This window comes from Nyctereutes procyonoides, unplaced genomic scaffold (genome assembly GCF_905146905.1).
Source record: "Nyctereutes procyonoides isolate TBG_1078 unplaced genomic scaffold, NYPRO_anot_genome, whole genome shotgun sequence".
NCBI classification, from domain to species: domain Eukaryota; kingdom Metazoa; phylum Chordata; class Mammalia; order Carnivora; family Canidae; genus Nyctereutes; species Nyctereutes procyonoides.
In genome coordinates, this window is record NW_026575160.1 from 21,487,277 (window position 1) to 21,503,987 (window position 16,711).

The 16,711-nt window shown below is 53.2% G+C and overlaps 1 protein-coding gene across 2 annotated transcripts in view; it reads left to right on the forward strand.

Moving 5' to 3' along the window:
• EEPD1 (endonuclease/exonuclease/phosphatase family domain containing 1) overlaps positions 1 to 16,711 on the forward strand; it is a 109,309-nt gene that overhangs the window by 85,953 nt on the left and 6,645 nt on the right. For both annotated transcript variants that reach the window (XM_055314804.1, XM_055314805.1), the window contains exons 4-6: positions 10,079 to 10,189; positions 13,769 to 13,903; positions 16,507 to 16,645. In XM_055314804.1, the coding sequence (XP_055170779.1) occupies positions 10,079 to 10,189; positions 13,769 to 13,903; positions 16,507 to 16,645 (385 nt within the window). The remainder of the gene's footprint in view (positions 1 to 10,078; positions 10,190 to 13,768; positions 13,904 to 16,506; positions 16,646 to 16,711) is intronic.

Below are 16,711 nucleotides of genomic sequence, written 5' to 3' on the forward strand. Positions count from 1 at the left end.
GAAGGAAGAGCATTATACAAATAACAAGATGTGTTCACATTCCATGATCTTAATGCTAAGTTTTCAAAAAGGAAGTTGAAGGCAGGGATCCTCTTTCCATGGCCTTGTCCTCACAGAATGGCCCGATCTGTATAACCACCCCAAGAGCACATGGGAGACCTGTGCTACCTGCTTTAGAAATATCAAACCAGTGTGGTGGCAACAATTTATATCCTCTTGTTACCGATGAGGAAACCGAAGCATGGAGCAGGGGAGTCATCACTTGCCCAAGGTAAGTGGCAAGGCCAAAGTTTTGATCTTTATGCAGCCTCTCTCTAGAGCCTGTGTCCCGAAGTTCCCCCTTAACTAATGGACATGACCCCACTGACATCACAGTGGAGTAGACATCCCATCGAGTTCTGGCCCAGTGATCCCCCCACCTTTTGTACACACCTGAGGTCCTCACAGATAGACTGACAGCAGGACAAATTCTCTAAAGAGACCTTTTAATAAAAAAAAAAAAAGCTAGAGGGGAAAAAAATAAAGGTGCAAGTGGTCTATCTGAAGGTGAAAGAACCTCAACTGTTTATGAAGAGTCCCATCGCTTATATCAGGGCGTTAAAAAGAGAAAGCGTCGCTTCCTCTCCGATTGTACGTTTCGGGGGCTTAAGGTCTGGGGGGTTCACACTCCACACTCTGAAGATCAATCGGGAGGGCCTCGCCTACTTAGATAGACTCACCTGTGATACACGGACAGCACCAATTGATTTTCAGAGACGAGGACGTGATCATGGTAAATGCTCCCTTCCTGAGGATGAAATCACTTTGAGCAGCTGAGGGTAGAATTGGTCTTAGGTGATTTTAGGGTGTTGATAGTGAAATGAAATGAGCCTCAAAAAAAAAAAACCCAGAAATTCCTCCCACCACCGAAAGGCCCAGCCCCACAGGATGGCCTGCCACGTCCGAGCCCCGCAGGGGCAAGGCCCGCCGAGGGGACAAGGAGGCCTTGTGCGTGGCGCCCTGGTAGCAGGAGCAGGGCTCCGAGCCGCGGGGCTGTGCAGAGAGCCAGGTGCTGTGAGGAGAGCCACGGAAGGTGAGGGTGCTCTCCATGGCACGGGTGTTCTAGATCTCTCTACAAGTTATCCTATAACGAGCTTGTGTTCCTTGACATCCGGGCGTAGGCTTCGATGTAAAGAGAAGTGGAAAAAACCCCACCACAAAACGATCACAGTCTTCGCTCCCATCTGAGGTTAGGGTTCTTCACATCCAGAGACCTTTGGTGGAGAAAAGAACCTCTGGAAGTGGCCCTGCGGGGCGACAGTGACAAGGGCGGTGGGGGGTCCCTGGGCCGCGGCCGCCGCCTCCCCTGCCAGCCCAACCACCGCTTCCACGTCAGTTCCCCCTGCAGAAAAATGCTCCAGTTGCCCTCCAAAGGCCCTTCTCCCCCCTCTGCTAGTTTTTAAGCCCCTTGTTGGGGAAACAGGTGGTGAGGGACCTTTGGGGGCGCGGAGGAGAGGCCACCAGCACCAGCAAGCGCGAGCGGGTGTCCCTTCCCTGGACTCTCTAAGAGCAGCTAATGGTTAGCTGCTGGTGGAGGCTGAGAAACACCTCTGTTTGCTCTTCATCCTCCTCAGCGGATAAGCGTGCCTACCCAAGGATGGCCAGCCACCCAGAGTCCCTCGGGGCCCCAGGGAAGAGCTAGGCCCGTGCACAGGGGTGCGGGGCTGCAAGCCCATTGCTAGTCTCCACTGCTGGTGGTGGGTGGGGTCTGAGCCTTGGGTGGGGGGAGCTGTGGTCTGGCGTGTTGACCTCTGCAGAGCTGCCCGAGACCCATCATGGTCCCCAGGTCGTGTGGCCTGGTGCACTGGTGACGGAGCAACGTTAGCACCTGGTAGTCGCTGTAGGTCCTAGGTCCCGAGGCCCAGGTCTGGATGCCTGAGGTGCAGGGAGTGTGCGCACCGTCACCCGGCACAGCCGGTAGGCCTGTGTCTCCTGAGCTGTCATCCTCTGTGCATCTCAGCCGTCGAGCTGGCCAAATGGGGTGCTCATCCTGCGCGGCCCACCTGCCGCCCCGGGTGACTTCGCCCTGGCACTTGGCCTCGCGTGTCAGATGGGAGTGTTATTACCTGCCCCACGGGGTTAGTGTTAGGGTTACATGTGAACATCTGTGAAAAGTGCCTGCCGAATAATTGGCACTTAATGTTGGGTCCCTTTCCCCCAACACCCCCCGCCCCCCATCGTTTACACAAGGTTTAGAAGCTGACCTGGTTGTAGATTATCAGCTAACTGTGTTTCTTACTGTTGTTGGATTTAGCCAAACCTAACCTGTTAGAATTACTGCCTCTTAAAGCAGTGCTCTTATTCTGGGCAGTTTAGCCAGGGGTCTTTGGGTGGGGCCTGGCGGACATGAGGGAAGCTGATGCTGTTTTGGGAAGACTGGAATTCACTCTCCCTGTTTGCGGGGAAAGCCTTTTTTTTTTTTTTGTAACATTTTATTTATTTATTCATGAGAGACACAGAAAGGGGGGCAGAGACACAGGCAGAGGGAGGACCAGGCTCCATGCAGGGAGCCCGATGTGGGACTCGATCCCAGGACTCCAGGAACATGCCCTGGGCTGAAGGCAGATGCTCAACTGCTGAGCCACCCAGGCGTCCCTGGGGGAAAGCCTTTGGAAAATTCACCCAATGTCCTGTCAACACAGTCAGCTTCTTTGTGGAGTTCATACAGCGATTATCACAGAGAAAGAGGGAAAAAGAAGTCTTAGTGTATATGAGACTCTCGTACCCCCTCTCCCATCCTTACACTCCCCCCCCCAGCCCCTCCTCCTAGAGTTCTAGAATCATACAGTACTGGAGCTGGCCATGCCCTTGGGAGGATCATCCCCTTGGGAGGGTCATCCCCTCCCATCCCTGCGCTATATAGATGGGGAGACCAAGAGCCAGGGCCCCAAAGCTCCCATCCTCTTCTTCCAGCCCAGGAAGGTGCCCCTCCGAGGAAACGTGCAAAGTGAGGAGGAAGCAAGTCCAGTTCTTTCTTTGAATATTGGGAAGTGGTAGTTTCTCGTGGGCTCTTAAAGAGCAGAGAGAGAGAGTGACCTGCTCTCTCTCCATCGGCAGACTCCTGGCCCCTAGGAAAGGACCTGGTAGGCCGTGCCGTGGCAGTACTGGGAGAGGGGCTCCGTGCCCTGGAGCCCCCCGTCCCCACATGGTTCTCTGTCCCATGTGGCACCTGGATATGTACCTGTGTTTGCATTGACCTAAGACAGAGTCTTCTTTCTTCTATGACGGTCCTGGTTCTGCAGGAACATAGGGCATAAGCTGATGAGCAAACCTTTCCTCTCCCGGACAGATTGAGACAGAAAGAGGGTTGAAAGCCTTTTCACTTTTGCTTTATGTCCATGTCACGCTCTATGTGAGCCTCCACTCTGCAGAGAGGCCTGCCAGGGCCGGTAAGGCCGCCGAGAACCGTTCAGGCACTTAGCTCCTCGTACAACCAAGCAGCGTGACCGAGCACACGGCTGCCCCGTAGGCCTTCAACATATCAGCATCTTAAAGTCTAAATATCCCAGGAAAACTTTGTTAGGGGCTTGTTATAGGCCTGTTGTAGGGGCGCCTGGGTAGCTCAGATGATTGAGCAGCTGCCCTCTGCTCAGGTCATGATGTCCCCGTCCCGGGATCAAGCCCTGCATCGGGCTCCCTGCTCAGCAGGGGGTCTGCTTCTCCCTCTCCCTGCTTGTGCTGTCTCACTATTTCTCTCTCTCAAATGAATAAAAAATCATTAAAAAAAAATAGGCTTGTCATGCTTAGCAAGCCAAACGTGGTTAATATTTAGTTGACACACAGATATAATTTGCTTTTGCATTGATGTTTTCTCTTAGAGTGCACTAACATTTTTTAATGATCATGACCAGGGGCGCCTGGGTGGCTCTAGTGGTTGAGCGTCTGCCTTTGGCCCAAGACGTAATCCTGGGGTCCTAGAATCGAGTCCCGCATTGGGCTCCCTGCATGGAGCCTGCTTCTCTCTCTGCCTATGTCTCTGCCCCCCCCCCCGTGTGTGTGTTTCTCATGGATAAATAAAATCTTAAAAAAAATGACCATAACCAATATTTGGTTTCACTCTAAATGTGATCATTTACAGGTGCCCATAGATGTACTGGCTTCTATTATTGTCCATAACATTTCCATCCTTGAAGATCCTGGCAAAGACAAGAGCCCCTCCTCGCTATTAACATTACAAAAAATGTCTCTGTCGTTTGTTTTGATTCCTGTAGTATTGGAATGAAAGTTCAGCCTCTTGACCTCACCTTGGTCTAAAACAGGGACGCCTTTATTTGATGATGGCAATTTATCTTTTTAAAGGAGAGCTCACCTCTGCTGCTTTATCCATCATACACTGCATTTTCATAGCTGCCGCTGAGCGCACAGGGAAAATGGGTGGTTCACGTGTGGAAAAGTCATTATCAAGGAGAAGTTACACCCACAATCCGAAAAGCAGGCAAAAACAACCAACTCAAAGCAGGGCAAGTTTATCTGGAAATTTGACCCAGAGGGTTCCAAGTGAAAACACCCTTCCCCCACCATCCAGGAAGCAGGATAAGGGTGGCCATCTGGAGTTGGCTTTTGGAATGCCTGCCAGTACTCTTGCTGTTCTGTTTCCAGCCAAGTGTCTCGGTCACCACTGTAACACACCTTTACATCTAGCTCACAGAGCCCCCGGGTCTCGTTTTAACCGGATAGGAACGATGATGGGCCCACTGAGCTTGCTGGTGGCTGGACGGGCCACCAAGTGAGGTTGCAGTGCCTTTCCCATTTATGTTTCTCACTCAGGACCAGATGAATAAGGAATATTCATTTCAGGAACGGGGAGGAGTAGAAAGAAAGAAAAAAAGTTCAAAGGTCCACAAACAAAACACTGTGGGTCTCAAGTCTTGGAATCCTCTGTCACCGCAGAGATAAGCAGAGTCAGCTGATCCAGACAGAGCCAAGGGGCCGCACATCTAAAACATGGACAAAGGAGTCTTTTCCTTTAGGACTTGACATTCCTAAGCGCCAGTGCCTTGAGCATCTTGTAGATTGGAGTTACAATGTCTGACTTCGAGGCCCCCTCTTGCCGACCCAAAGGGTAGGGTGGATGTGGTGTTGATGACCAAGTGCTCTTCCGTCTTGGCCAGCTGGTTGTGGGGCTGTTGCTAAAAAGAATGATGGTATCACCCCATTTGGTCCGGGGGTAGACAAACAAGTCCAGCCCATGGTAGTCCTTGTAAGTTATCCTTGGAGAGACAAGCCATAAGGTGGGATCCTCGGGAGGCACCCCTTTGATTCATTCGTTTGGCAAGTATTGGTGGCGCGGCTCCCGTGCACGGCGCTGTAGGCAGGCTCCTTTCATGTTATTGCACAGGATTATCTGAGGAGAGCCACAGTCAGATGCTTTCACAGTGTGGGCTGATAGCTGAAATGGTATGTTTGTTTTGAATAGTCAGAACTGTCTTTCTAGACCACAGGTATGAAAAATATGAAGGCTGAGTTCAAAATCAGCAATTGCCGAGCCTTGTCTGAGCTTCATCAGACTTTAAAGTTGCTCGGGGAGCTTGTGGGAAGTGCACGGATCGGCCCTACACTCAGAAATGCCGATGCAGCAAAGGATGGGGGTTCCCAAATGTGTGGTTTTATTTTTTTTTTTTTATTTTTATTTATTTATGATAGGCACACAGCGAGAGAGAGAGAGGCAGAGACACAGGCAGAGGGAGAAGCAGGCTCTATGCACCGGGAGCCCGATGTGGGATTCGATCCCGGGTCTCCAGGATCCGCGCCCTGGGCCAAAGGCAGGCGCCAAACCACTGCGCCACCCAGGGATCCCGAAATGTGTGGTTTTAAAATCAGGAACCAGCGTGCTTTTGACGGAGGCAGGCAGGCCAGGGGCTCACTCCCTGGGTTTGAGAAACACATCTGTGAGGGGTAGTTTCAGGTCGTGTAGGTCAGTTACCTGGGAGATGTTTCTCCCACTATACGCATCTCCCCATTTCCACCCCTTCTGGCCTGGCGAGCCTCTTTTACTCGGGAGAGTATTATTTCTGCCTTCTGATATGTGGGCGAAGCAGAACATTTGAGAACCAACTGTTCTGAATAAAACAATTTCAGGCAGAGTTCAGATGGAGGGCTCTCAGAGGATGCTTTTGTTTTCCTGCGACATTTTTAGGAGAAAGGATCCAAGGCCTCCCATGGGAGCCTGCCCTGCCCCACCTAGCCCACCTGTCCAGCCCGGAGGTAGAGCAGCAGCAGGTAGCCCTCAGCTCGGACCTTCCCCTGACACCTGCCCGCTGTGCAACCCTGAACGTAAACTCACGTTCGGGTTTGACCTTTCTGCACTGCATGCACTTTGCTCAGGAGTAACTGGAAGGACGTCTGCGTCCTGGGGCCGGATGGGGGAGGTCCCGTGGGGGAGATGATGTGTACAAAACAGGACGGCTCCGCAGCAGGCTTCGCACACTTGCCAAACTCGGAAATCACTCTGGGATCCTGGGAAAATGCTGACTTCAGTGCAGTGGGGCTGAGGTGAGCCTGAGACTTTGCATCTCTCGTGGACTCCCAGGTGAGGTCAGGGCTGCTAGTCTGTGGACCACACTCCGAGCAAGCAGCTCTCTCTCTCTCTCTCTCTCTCTCTCTCTCTCTCTCTCATTCCTCTGAGTAGCAAGAATCTAAAAGTGTTGCTGGGAACTGGGAGTGCAGTCGACTCCAGTGAACAAACTGGCAGTTCTTCCAGCTCTGGACAGAGAAGACGGTCCCACGCCTTACCTAGTGCTGCTCATGCAGAAGGGCGTAGAATGCTTCTAGCCATAAACATTTTTTTCCTGGTCCCTTCAGCTGTTAATTGCATCCCATAACGTAAGAACTACTGAAGAAGAGGGCGTGGGGCCGGGGTAGGGGAGGGAGGAGATCACCTACTCTGTGGGCCGAGGGAGGTTATCAAGAGCAAGGCTTCAGATGTACAAAGTATAGGTGGCCCTTAAAATTTAGGGCTTATGGGTTCCTTAAAACTCTTAAGAGTTTACCTGTGAAAGAAAGGCTTTTGGATAGAAAACAAAAGGAGAGTGTCTTTTCCTTCATCCAGTAGCACCAGCTTCAGGCTGGGTCAGAGTCACCTGGAGGGGCTGTTGAAATGCAGATCACCTGGCCCCAGCCCAGAGTTTCCAGTGAGGTCCTGGGTGGAGTGGGGCCTGCGGATCTGCATGCTTGATGAGTTCCCAGGTGACCACACTTTGAAACCCAGCACATGTTAGGCCCAAGAGGCCATCTCTGAGGGTGGTGAGCATGGAGAACAGTGTCCGCCGGTGCCACCTCTTCACATTCTCACCCTTCCTGTCAAAGTGGCATTGCCAGGAATGGGAACGGTGCTCTCCATGAAGGGGAGATTGACCTATCTCCAGGTGACTGAAGGTTCTGTAGGGTTAGGAAGGATGAGATTAGTGGTGCCTACGTGGAGCTCTTCCCAGCACAGCGGGGGTCCACCCCAAAGACTGGGGCTCTAATCTGGATGGTTGGCTAATCACCTGAGGGGGCTTTAGAAGAAAAATAGAGCCCCTCCCCCTAGGGTGCTTCTCAGGAGATTGGGGGGAGCAGGCAGGTGCGGGACTCCCTGCGTGGAGAAGAGGAAGCACCAGATGGGCATTAGGAGCTGCTTTCCTTTTTAATGATTCTCGGATTTGGCTCTAACGATCACTCGGCAAGCACATGATTCCCCGGCAGGAAATTGGACCCTTTGTGTAGTACATTTCCTCGCTGGATCCCTAAAGTTATCGTCAATACATCCCGGCTGCAGTTTCCAAAGTGCTTCATTTCCCATCCACGGATGGCTTCCAGCCAGGACCATCTGGCCAAGGGGACCCATCTCGGGTGAGGGCCCGATTAGAAGCAGCACTGTCCACAGCCCCTCAGCCCTGATAAAGGCCCCGGTGACCAAATCCCAAAGAGAATACTTCTCAGGCAAACTCAAAATCAGGTTAAAATTGAGGCCATTATTTAGATAAGGAGCTACAAGGAGAAATTCTCCCTTTTGATTGTCCTACGTGGATTTGAGGAGTGCCAGCCTGCTTGGAGCGTCCTGGTTCAGCAGCAGATGCTCAGAGAATGTTCCTGGGTGCCGTGCTCTGTGCCAGGGGGGCTTGGGTACAGTCCCTGCTCTCATACTGTCTGTGGTCAGTTAGGGCAGATGCTTAACTGTCTACCTGTAAAAACAGAGCCCCAAGAACCGCGAGTATCTCACAGAACTCCCATCATGCTTCCTCCCTTGTGCAGGGAGGGAGGCCTCATCTTCCCTCTTACAGCATAAGCAGTGTGAGGGCATTCCCAGGAAGGGCCAGGAATGCAGCTCTGTGGAGGTGTTCCTGCAGGGGGCTGACAGCTGTTTGCCCTCCGACACCCCCATCCCTGTGCCACATGACACCTGCGTGGGGCCAGATGCTTCTGAGGCTGTGGGCAGCTGCAGAGGCCCTTCCCACCTTGGTAAGCATCAGAATCACCTGGAGGGCTTGTTAAAAACAGATCACTGGGCCTCTTTCGCGTCTCTGATCCTGTAGGCCTAGGATGGGGCCAGAGGATTTCTAACCAATTCCCAGGTAAGGCTCCTGAGCCCCAGATCACACTGGAAGATCCACAGGGGTAGCAGGTGAGCATGGCCATCACAGCTTACCCCGGGGACAGATAGAGCATGATTGCATGACAGGCAGGAAACCTTCCAAGCTATGCTGGTGACCTGGGTGAGAGAAGAAGGGTCTCCGAAGCAGGCCACGGCCATGGGACCAGAGAGCAAAGAGAGGGAGTCCCGGACACGTGGGACAGTAGAACCAGCGGGCCAGGCCCAGTGAGAGAGGGGACCAGGGAAGGGAGGGAAGAGTCCAAGCAGCCACAAGGATGGCCATGCGGGGAACTGAGATGGGAATGGGGGTGAGGGAGGGGAATGGCTTGTCTCTTTGTGACCCGCCGGGCTTGTGGTTTGCAGAGATGTTCAGGTGGAAATGTTAAAAGGGTTGTCAAAATGCTATTGGAACCTCCGGAGAGAAATCTGAGCTGCAGGTACGGCTCTGGGGGCCTTTGGGACAGAGGTTTAAGCTGAAGCTTCGGAGCTAAGTCAGATTAACTGAGGGCAGCTCCCTGAAGAGAGAGTGGTGAGGTATCCAGAAGGACGCCCCAAGACTCCCTTGGAGGGCAGGGCACGGAGAGAGGCGAGTGGCGTTGCTGCGAGGTGCATGAAGCAGACACGGCCGGTGTCACCAGGAAGGGGCGGAATCAGGTGTTGGGGCATCTCAAACACTAAACCCAAGTAGGACACATTCTGGGGAGCCCTCAAAAAGCCATCCTCAAGAGTCTGGGTTGTGTCTGAGGCGTGAGTTAGAGGAACTGATCCACACATTTTGGAGCACATCTTTGGTTAACTCCTCACTTACGTGGCCTGTGCGATTTTCTCTTGCTTTGGTGACCCCGTGGCTTTACAGCTCCTAGGCCACATTGGTGACACACACATGAGCAAAAAGAAGTCACACGTGGGGGGCGGTAGCCACCCATGGCAGTGGGGCTTCCTTCTAGGAAAAGAATCAGAGTGAGCAAGACGGTCGTAGTTCAGGATGAAGCTCAGGGGGGTCAGTTTTTCTACCTCTAAGCTAAGCTCCCGGGAGAAGAGACGCCGTATATTCATTCCTCTTCCTTCCTCCACACTTGATACTGATCTGGACCCTGTGGGACCTTGAAACCACTGGTTTTACAAGGATAAAAAGGATTCTAACAATTTTGAGCTATTTGTACTAGAATGCTACAAAAAAGAATTGATTTCTATGAACTGAGAGGGCCCCACCCCCACCCCAGGTGATTATTGGGTATTTTATAGATCGTTTGCTTTTTAATTTGTTGGGCTTTTTCAGACCCCTGGGTCTTCACAAACCCTAAGAACACAGGGAAAACGTCAGACAAGTCTCTGAATAAGGCTGATGAGTCAGGGTCAGGCATCTCCTGGCTCCTCAGGCTGCTGCCGCCCCCCCCCCCCCCCCCCCCCGCTGGCCGCAGGTGCTGGATGCAGGATCACACACCGACCTGTGCTCTGTCTTTGCAGTTCTGTACGGAGCTAAACCAGCCCATCCTGCCCAACATCCGCAAGTGGAAGGGACCCCGGGGATGCTGGAAGGCCGTTGTTGCTGAGATGCCCTCTGCTCAGCTCCAGAAGGTACCTTCTTCTGCAACACCTGGATTTTATCTCCATTTTATTGAAACAGCCTTTTCCCCTAATCACAGATGTTTAAAATGTTTTCTTTGCCAGCATCCTCGATGCTGTTTTGCGTTTCTGCACGTTTCTTAGCTCTTTGCCATTCATCTCAAAATGCCCTGGTTCTCATTTCGTATGTAGATCGGGAATGGACTCCTGCCCAGACGGAAATGGGAGTTGGGGGTGTTGGGAGGAGAAGAGAAATCCTGTCTGGAGCCAAGGCTGCGGATGGGGTATTTCTGTCCTTTGTCCTCTTAATCCCGTCTCCACAGTTCCATTCTCTGCCAAGTCTGGGGAGAGCCCATTGTTTCTTGACTGAAAACTTCAGATTCACTTAATTCATACGCAAAGCGTTTGCTTTCTGAGGTAGAAATTGTGCACATGGAAATGTTCTGTGGGCATGTTGAGCAGATTGTCATTTTGAATTTTCTTTCGTTGGTAGTTCCCCTGTGGCTGTAGGGATAGGTTTCGCTCTTGCAGATCTATGCAAGACCAGTTTTTACACACTCGGGATGTTTGATATTCGTGGGATTTTGTTTTATTTTAGTTTTTGGTTTTTATTTATTTATTCATGAGAGACACCCAAAGAAAGGCAGAGACCTAGGCAGAGGGAGAAGCTGGCTCCACGCAGGGAGCCTGATGGGGGCCCCATCCCAGGACCCCGGGATCACGACCTGAGCTAAAGGCAGGCGCTCAACCACTGAGCCCCCCTGGTGTCCCAATATTAGTGGGGTTTTGGATTTTAAAATAGACTTTCAAGAGTTAATCATGAGTCAGAAACTGTGTCATTACATAGTTTTTCTATAAATGCAAATGTATTTTTCCTCTCCAGTATACCTGTTTATAAACATACGTGAATAACATTTATGTGAGTGATAAGGATGAAAAGTATCCAACCATTTATTGACAATAGCTCTCTTTTTAGCTGCTACTTATAAATGTGATGTAAATCTTCTTTCTCTGGGTTTTATGTTTTGGGGTGTAAATGGTTACTATAGGTGACAGCCAGTGTACATTCCCCCATAGGCTAGAAATTAAGCCAAATTGGGACATAGCTAGTCTTTTCCTCGGTAGCCCGTGGCTGTCCTTTCTCAGTCTACATGGAACTAATAATACAATCTTGCCTTTAAAAAAAAATAGCACTTTGTACATATGTAGGTTCACTAAGCCCTTGTAGTCCACTTAACACTGCTTATCTGCTGGGAAATCATCAGGTTACTACGTGCCAGGCACTGTGCCACATGCCAAACATACATGGGTGAGAAACACAGACCCAGGGACCCAGCCCTGCCTGGTTTTAGTCCTTGCAAGCCCAGGGCTGGAATCCAACCTGAGCTGACGTTGCCCCTCCCTCAGGGAGCTCCCGGCCTATTGGAGGCACGAGGCGGGGAACCCCACTCGAGGCTGGGGTGCCCAGGCCATTGGAGGACAATGTGCAGTTGCAGGGAGACCCAAGTTCAAGCCACTTAAACTTCTCAGCCCCAATTCCTTTATCTCTAAAATGGGAGCGATAGCCCCTTCCTTCCGTCAATCAGCAGGAAGCTGTAGGATTTGAAAAGATCAGGTGCACTGAAACGCTCCGTTAACCGAACACAGGCCAGGGCCTGGCGGGCCCACGAGAGGCGCTGCCGGCCTGGAAGTCCACACCTGTGTCAGGCTGCGGCTGGGCCATTGTACACTTGTTGCCGCGGGGGCGGTGGGCCTAGTGTGGACACATCTCCCGGTGTCTCAAAAGATGCGAATATCTAGATTTTAATGTGAAAGTTCCTGAATTTTGAATACGAACAGATAACCGAAAAAAATTTTTAAATGCTGTTGAATAAATTGTGTCTGCAAGTTGCATGTGTTCCATCTCTACCCAAGACAAACGTGGGCAGGGAAGGGCAGCAACTGCCGTTCCCCCAGGGCCTGAAGTGACGTCAGGTGCCCCTGCTCAGCTCTCAAGCCCTTGCCCCACAGCTGGCTGTAGACGAGAAGGCCCACACCTGTAAGACAAGACCGTCTGCCCAGCAGCCCTCTGGCTGCCACACGGCAGGGTCAGGCTCGAACCCAGGTGGTGCTCTGGCTCCAACACCCCATCTCCTGCTGCCCCCAGTGGAGGTGCGGCTGTTCTTCAAGAGACAGGGTCCCTGGGGCCAGGGGTCGGGAGAGACCCCCAGAAACACCCGGTGCTGCTGGAAAGGCGGGTGAGCAGGTGTGAGGGGCGGCACCGAACAGGCAGGTGCACCCCGGAGGGCTCCTGGGCAGTGGCCGGTGCGCCCTGGGGAGCCCCTGAAGCTTTTAAGCAGAGCTGAGCCTTGGAGAAACAGTAAGTGGGAGGATAAGCCTCCAACGCTGAAAGGGCAAATCCCATTTCCCTCACTTTACACCCAAGGAAATAGGTTTAGAGAAATGGAAGGCTCCGTGGTCTCACGGCTGAGTGACACGGGTGGCACGAGATCCAGGGCTTCCAGTTCTTAAACTGGCGTCCTCTCCGGCCACAGGCCTGTGGTCATAAATGTCAAAGTGCACAACGTGCAGAATATGGTTCCCCTCCCTGCTCCCCAACATGAGTTGGTCTGGTTGAGGTGCTGAGCCCAGCAAGGCCTGGGGCTGGGACCCGAGCGGACACTGGGGACTCAGCACAGGCCACTCTGGTTGTGCAGAGTCATTTCCTCTCTTTTGGTAATAAGTGTCTCCGGCCCCTCCAGCGATGCCACAGATCCCGCTGCCGACCTCTGGCAGCAGAGCCTGCAGATGCTGGGATGGGCTGGGAGAGGAGGCTTTTCCTCTTTCCAGAAGGCCCCACGGACAGCAGCAAGAAACAGGCAGGTCATCTGAGGCCAGAGATGGCGGTGTTTAGTGTCAGGCCTCAGGACACCCCTGACGCCACCCGCTGGCCCTCACAGGGCCCTGTCCTGGGCTGCAGGCCCCTGTGTGGGCCCTGTCCACCTGCAGAGGGCCCTTGACCAGGTCCAAACCCCTGGGACTCTTAGCACTGACCCCCATCCATACAGCAAATATTTATGGAGGATTTACTAGGTGCCGGGTACTTACTGGTCGTGAGCTGCAACTAATCAGTAAGCAAAGCCCACCCTTTGGAGTCCTCTATTTGATTCTCAGCATTGCTGTTTACCAGCAGTGGGGTGTTAGGGAAGTTACTTAACCTCTCTGGGCAGCTCAGTTCCTGCCTGGTGGACGCGGGTATGAGTATCTGACTCCTGGAATGTGATGATTAAAAAGACAACTCTGTGCTTAGTCAGGGCTCCCCTCACATCACTCCCAAAACGATGAGAGCCCAGGCACCCTTGGCTGCGCATAAACCTCTGAAAGTGGCAGCGTGGGAAGTTTGGGGCAAGGGGGCAAGGAGGAGCATGCTATAGCTTTGGGGGTCTGCTTTTGTTTCAGAAACAATCCCCGTGCATGTGATCCCAGGACCCAGTGCAGAGACCACCCCCCCCCATCTTCTCCTGGTTTCTCCTGCCTCCTCCCCCAGGTAGGGGCTGAGCCCTGCCACAGAACCGACTGCTCTCCAAACTGACGCGCCCCCTTCTCCTGCAGGGCGCCGGGTTCTCAGGATTCCTGTGGGATGCTGCGGCCGGCGTGGAGCTGAGAGACGCCACCTCGCAGGAAAGTTCTCCTGGCAATGGGCACGGGAAGCCGTCGGGTCCCAGCCCGTACCTGGCGCGTTTCAAGGTACCGTTTGTGTCGCTGTGAAGGTCTGCTTCTAAAAGGGGGGTGGGGGGGTCCCTTTGTAAACTGTGATCCAGAGCAACCTCATCTGCTCTGTCTCAGGGTCAGGTTGCCATGTCCTTTTGGGGCTCCCTTGGCTGATGAACCTGTCCAGGGCAGGAATGCGAGGGCCTGGGGGTGAGGGGACTCTAGCTCTGATAACCTGGCATTTGGGCAGGAAGGGGATCAAGTGGCTGGTTCCCAAACCTAACACACGTCAGAATTACCTAGGGAGATTTTTTTTTAAATCAGGCATTCCTGGACCTTCCCCCGAACACACAGGATTTCTGGGATAGGGCCCAGGACTGCCTGTTTTTCCAAGGCACCTTTAGGGCTTCTTCATCCCTCTGATATTTGGAAACCACCGGATTTAGAGGACAGCAGAACCTGTACCGGGGACAAGCAGATGACCCTCAAGGGGTCATTTGGGTTCAGAGGGGATGCAGGAGGAGCTTCTGGGCTCTAGGGTCGGGGCAGCCCCACCACTGACCTCCTCCAGATGAGCCCCTCACATGGGAGCGTTGGCAGGCTGATGTGAGCTCTCCTCTGAATCGCCTGCATGTACCTGGGCAGGGCTCAGAACAGCCAACGGTCAGGAGCTCGGAACTAGGAGGAAAAGGAGCCAGCAGCCAGAACCCATCGCCCAGTGGGCACTCAATGGACCTTATCCCCACAGCACTTACCTGTGAAATCACAGGGTCAGGCAAGAGCGGGCCCTTGCCACCGAGCCCAGCAAGCCACCTGTGGGGGTCTGAGGAGCCTTCCCCCCTCTGTGTGCTCCAGACCAGTTCGGGAGCCTCAGACTTGCTTCGAACCACAGCACAGTCTCTGGCAGCTCCTGGCTGGGGCAGCCCTCGGGGGCTGTGTTGGCTTGTGTTGGGGTCTAGTCCAAGCTCATGCCCCTCCCTAGCTGCAAGGTTGCTGGGGTTCCGTGTGCACACCCACCCCGGGGTGTCTTAGGTTGCGCTTAGGAGACAGACGTGTAAAATCAGCCAGTTATCATCTTTAAAACCTCCTAATGCCGCACTGGGCTGCTGCTGCTGCTTTTTTTTTTTTTTTTTTGAAAAAAAGATTGTATTTTATTAATTCATGAGTGACACACAGAGAGAGAGGCAGAGACACAGGCAGAGGGAGAAGCAGGCTCCATGCAAGGACCCCGACCTGGACTCCATCCCGGGTCTCCAGGATCACGCCCTGGACTGCAGGCGATGCTAAACCGCTGAGCCACCAGGGCTGCCCTGAGCTGCTTTTTTTTTTTTTTTATGTAAAGTGGTTATTAATGCTTTTACCTGGCAAGACAACAGCCAGACCAACCAGTGTCTCTAAAAGGCTGGATGGTTTTTTTTTAATTTTCGTTTTTTAAGATTTGAGAGAGAAAGAGCATGCACACAAGCATGAGTGAGGGGTGGGGTGGGGGCAGAGGGAGAAGCAGACGCCCTGCTAAGCAGGGAGCCCCATGTGCGGCTTGACACCAAAACCCCAGGATCATGACCTGAGCCGAAGGCAGACGCTTAACCGACTGAGCCACCCTGGCGCCCCATGGCTGGCTGCTTTTAATGGCCAATGAGAAAATGCTACCGTGTCCTGAATTATTGGTCCAAATCCTTTAACGTGCTTAGACGGGCGCTCGGCCTCCTATCCTTCACGCCCCAGTCTGGGCCAGGCAAGAGGTATGGTGTGGAGATGTGGCTTGGCTCTAGCCCCCCTCCCTTGGCAGGGTTTCCCTACCTGTGGCCTCATGGTTCCTCTGTGGTCACAGCTGCAGAGAGCTCTCCAGGCTGGGCAGTGGTGGGCAAACTGGGGTCAGCCTCCATTTCCTGGGGGCTCCCCCTGCACCCCCTTCCCTCCTGGCAGTGTTTAGTGTTTGTTGCCACGACAAGCGGAAGGGCAGGATTGCTAAACCCGGAGCCGCTGAGCGATGCTGCGGTGCTCAGGAGACCGGCTCTGCCTGCAGGCGCCTGGCCCTGCCCACCAGGCCCTGCACCCTGGGGGTGTAGGATCAGGGCATAGCCCGTGCTGCCGACCTTCAGCCAGATTCCCCGCTTGATGCATTTGAAATCTGGAGAAAGGGAGCATCCGGGCATAGTGGTCTCCAGAGGGAAAAGTAGGCAAAGGGGGGCGGGGGTGGGATGGGGTGGGGAAAGAGATGGGCCCCAGCAGGGGGTCCTGGCAGAGGGCTCGCCAACTGGCCCTGGATGGTGAGAGCCCCAGTCTTGGCTAACGACCGGCTGCCAGAGCCACCACCTCCTCCGCCTTTGGAGTTGCTTCGAAGGAAAAAACAAAAACCCAAACCTGACATTTCCAGATGTGCCTGGTTTTTCCAGACCCTCAGTTGGAGGAGAGGGTGTGATGTAGGGGAGTGGACTGATAGAACAAGGGAGATTTCGGTCCTACAGGTGCCTCAGAGAAAAATCTAACCTTGCATGAGCTCTCGGGGTGCAAGCTACTTGGTTTGTGTTTGCTGTTGTCAACACCGCGCAGGAAGCGATTCGTAACTGGGAAGTAACGAATCCAGGAAATAGGAACATCTAAGCCCGTCCCTGTTGCTTTGTTTCCTTTCCCCTCAGGTGGGAAGTAATGACTTGACCCTTGTGAACCTTCACCTGGCAACCTTGGTCCACCCAGGGGGCGAGAATCCAAGCAGGAATCACAGTGACAGCCACCGCTTGGCTAGCTTTGTACAGACCTTGCAGGAAACCCTAAAAGGTAGGAGGAAATGGTCTCTCTGTCCGTGACTAGGTTGACGGCTCCCACTTCTGGAGGGTGGGCATG